Source organism: Trichechus manatus, unplaced genomic scaffold (assembly GCF_000243295.1).
Source record: "Trichechus manatus latirostris isolate Lorelei unplaced genomic scaffold, TriManLat1.0 scaffold00038, whole genome shotgun sequence".
Classification (NCBI taxonomy): Eukaryota; Metazoa; Chordata; class Mammalia; order Sirenia; family Trichechidae; genus Trichechus; species Trichechus manatus.
This window is the reverse complement of record NW_004443974.1, coordinates 12593944-12595505: the sequence shown is the minus strand read 5'-3', so window position 1 is coordinate 12595505 and position 1562 is coordinate 12593944. Positions and strand designations below refer to the sequence as shown.

Genomic DNA, 1562 nt, shown 5'->3' with positions numbered 1-1562 from the left:
GTCAGTAGATTAGAGATAATAGTACCTACCCCGATGACTGCTGATGTATGGAAAGTACTTAGCACAGTGCCTGGTTCATAGTAGGCCTTTGATGAAGGGTAGCTGGTGGGTGTGGGGGTGTCTCATTATTCCAGGGACCAGCCGTCTTGCTGGGTCTCCTAACGGGCCTTGCACTGGGTCAAACCACTGACTGGGGAGACATCTGGAGGGGGAAAAGGCAGTGCCCCCCGCCCCCTTACCCTATCCCTGCCCCCCAGTTGGAGCAGAAAACCAGCCCTAAGGCCTCTTCTACCACCAGTGCCCAGGTGGGACTGACCCCCGGCTCTCATCTCTTTCCTCTGGCTCCTTGGGTGGGGAATGGTCCCCTTCAGAGTTGTCTGTTATGTTCCCATGATGCTTTGGGGGACTGACCCCTAACACTCACCTTTACTGCCCAACCACAGTTGTGATCCCTCTTCTCCCCTCTTCTCACCCACAGGTAACCTCCGCAGCTACAACCTGGCAACCCCAAACCTGCCAGCCCCCAGCCTTACACCCCCCCAGCTGGCTACCCCAAATCTACAGCAGTTCTTTCCCCAGGCCACTCGCCAGTCCCTGCTGGGCCCCCCTCCTGTTGGGGTCCCCATGAACCCCTCCCAGCTCAACCTCTCAGGGCGGACTCCCCAGAAACAGGCTCGCACCCCCTCTTCCACTACCCCTAGTCGCAAGGTGAGTAGAGCAGGTGTGGATGGGAGGGGAAGAGGGGACACTTGGGCATCAGCCCAGCTCTAGCCACTCTGGCTCACCCTGGATTTTTGGGCAGGTCACACCTCTTTGTGCCTCAGTTTCCTCATCTATAAAGTAGGAGGCTCACTTGTCTAGTTTTCCCCAAACTTCAAACATTCCCATACCCTAGTATGATTTTTGCCATGTCCAAACACTACCAGTACTATTATTTACTTGATATTCCTCTTTAAATCAGCACTGTTGTAATTTAAAATTATTTAGTAACCACATTTTTTAAAAATAAAAAGAAACAGGTGAAATTAATTTTACTAATATGTTTCATTTAACTCAGTATATCAAATATGTTATCATTTTACCATGTAGTGAGTATAAAAATTTATTACTGAGGTATTTTTACAGTCTTTCTTTTTTTGTACTAAGTCTTCAAAATCTAGTGTGTATTATATTTACGGCACATCGGATCATCACAATTTGAACTGGCCACATTTCAAGGACCCAAAAGCCATGCGTGGCCAGCGGCTACTGTTTGTGGTAGCACAGCTTTAAATGAACTAGCTTCTTTTCAGTTACATTTATTTAAAAAGGAAACTTTGTATCACTACGTGAAGTGCAAAAACCAGTGTGACTAGTCATAAATAGAATTAAAAGAAATGAAATTGGGATAGAACAATGTTATAAAATCCTGAACTATACACTGTTGCCAGCTGAAGGTTCTGAGCCTGCAGCCCTCTGGCTCCTGTTAAACAGAGATGAGCTGGTGTTTGAGAGCCTTTCCCTGACATAAGCAGAAAGATTCAGAGACTTGCAAAGGGCATCACCTCCCTTGAGACTGTCCT

At 47.3% G+C, this 1562-nt stretch overlaps 1 protein-coding gene across 1 annotated transcript in view; it reads left to right on the top strand.

Moving 5' to 3' along the window:
- Window positions 1–1562, top strand: part of CIZ1 (CDKN1A interacting zinc finger protein 1) — a 25048-nt gene that overhangs the window by 4866 nt on the left and 18620 nt on the right. The window contains 2 exon segments of the mRNA XM_023730614.1: window positions 209–236; window positions 449–708. Of these exon segments, the coding sequence (XP_023586382.1) occupies window positions 209–236; window positions 449–708 (288 nt within the window).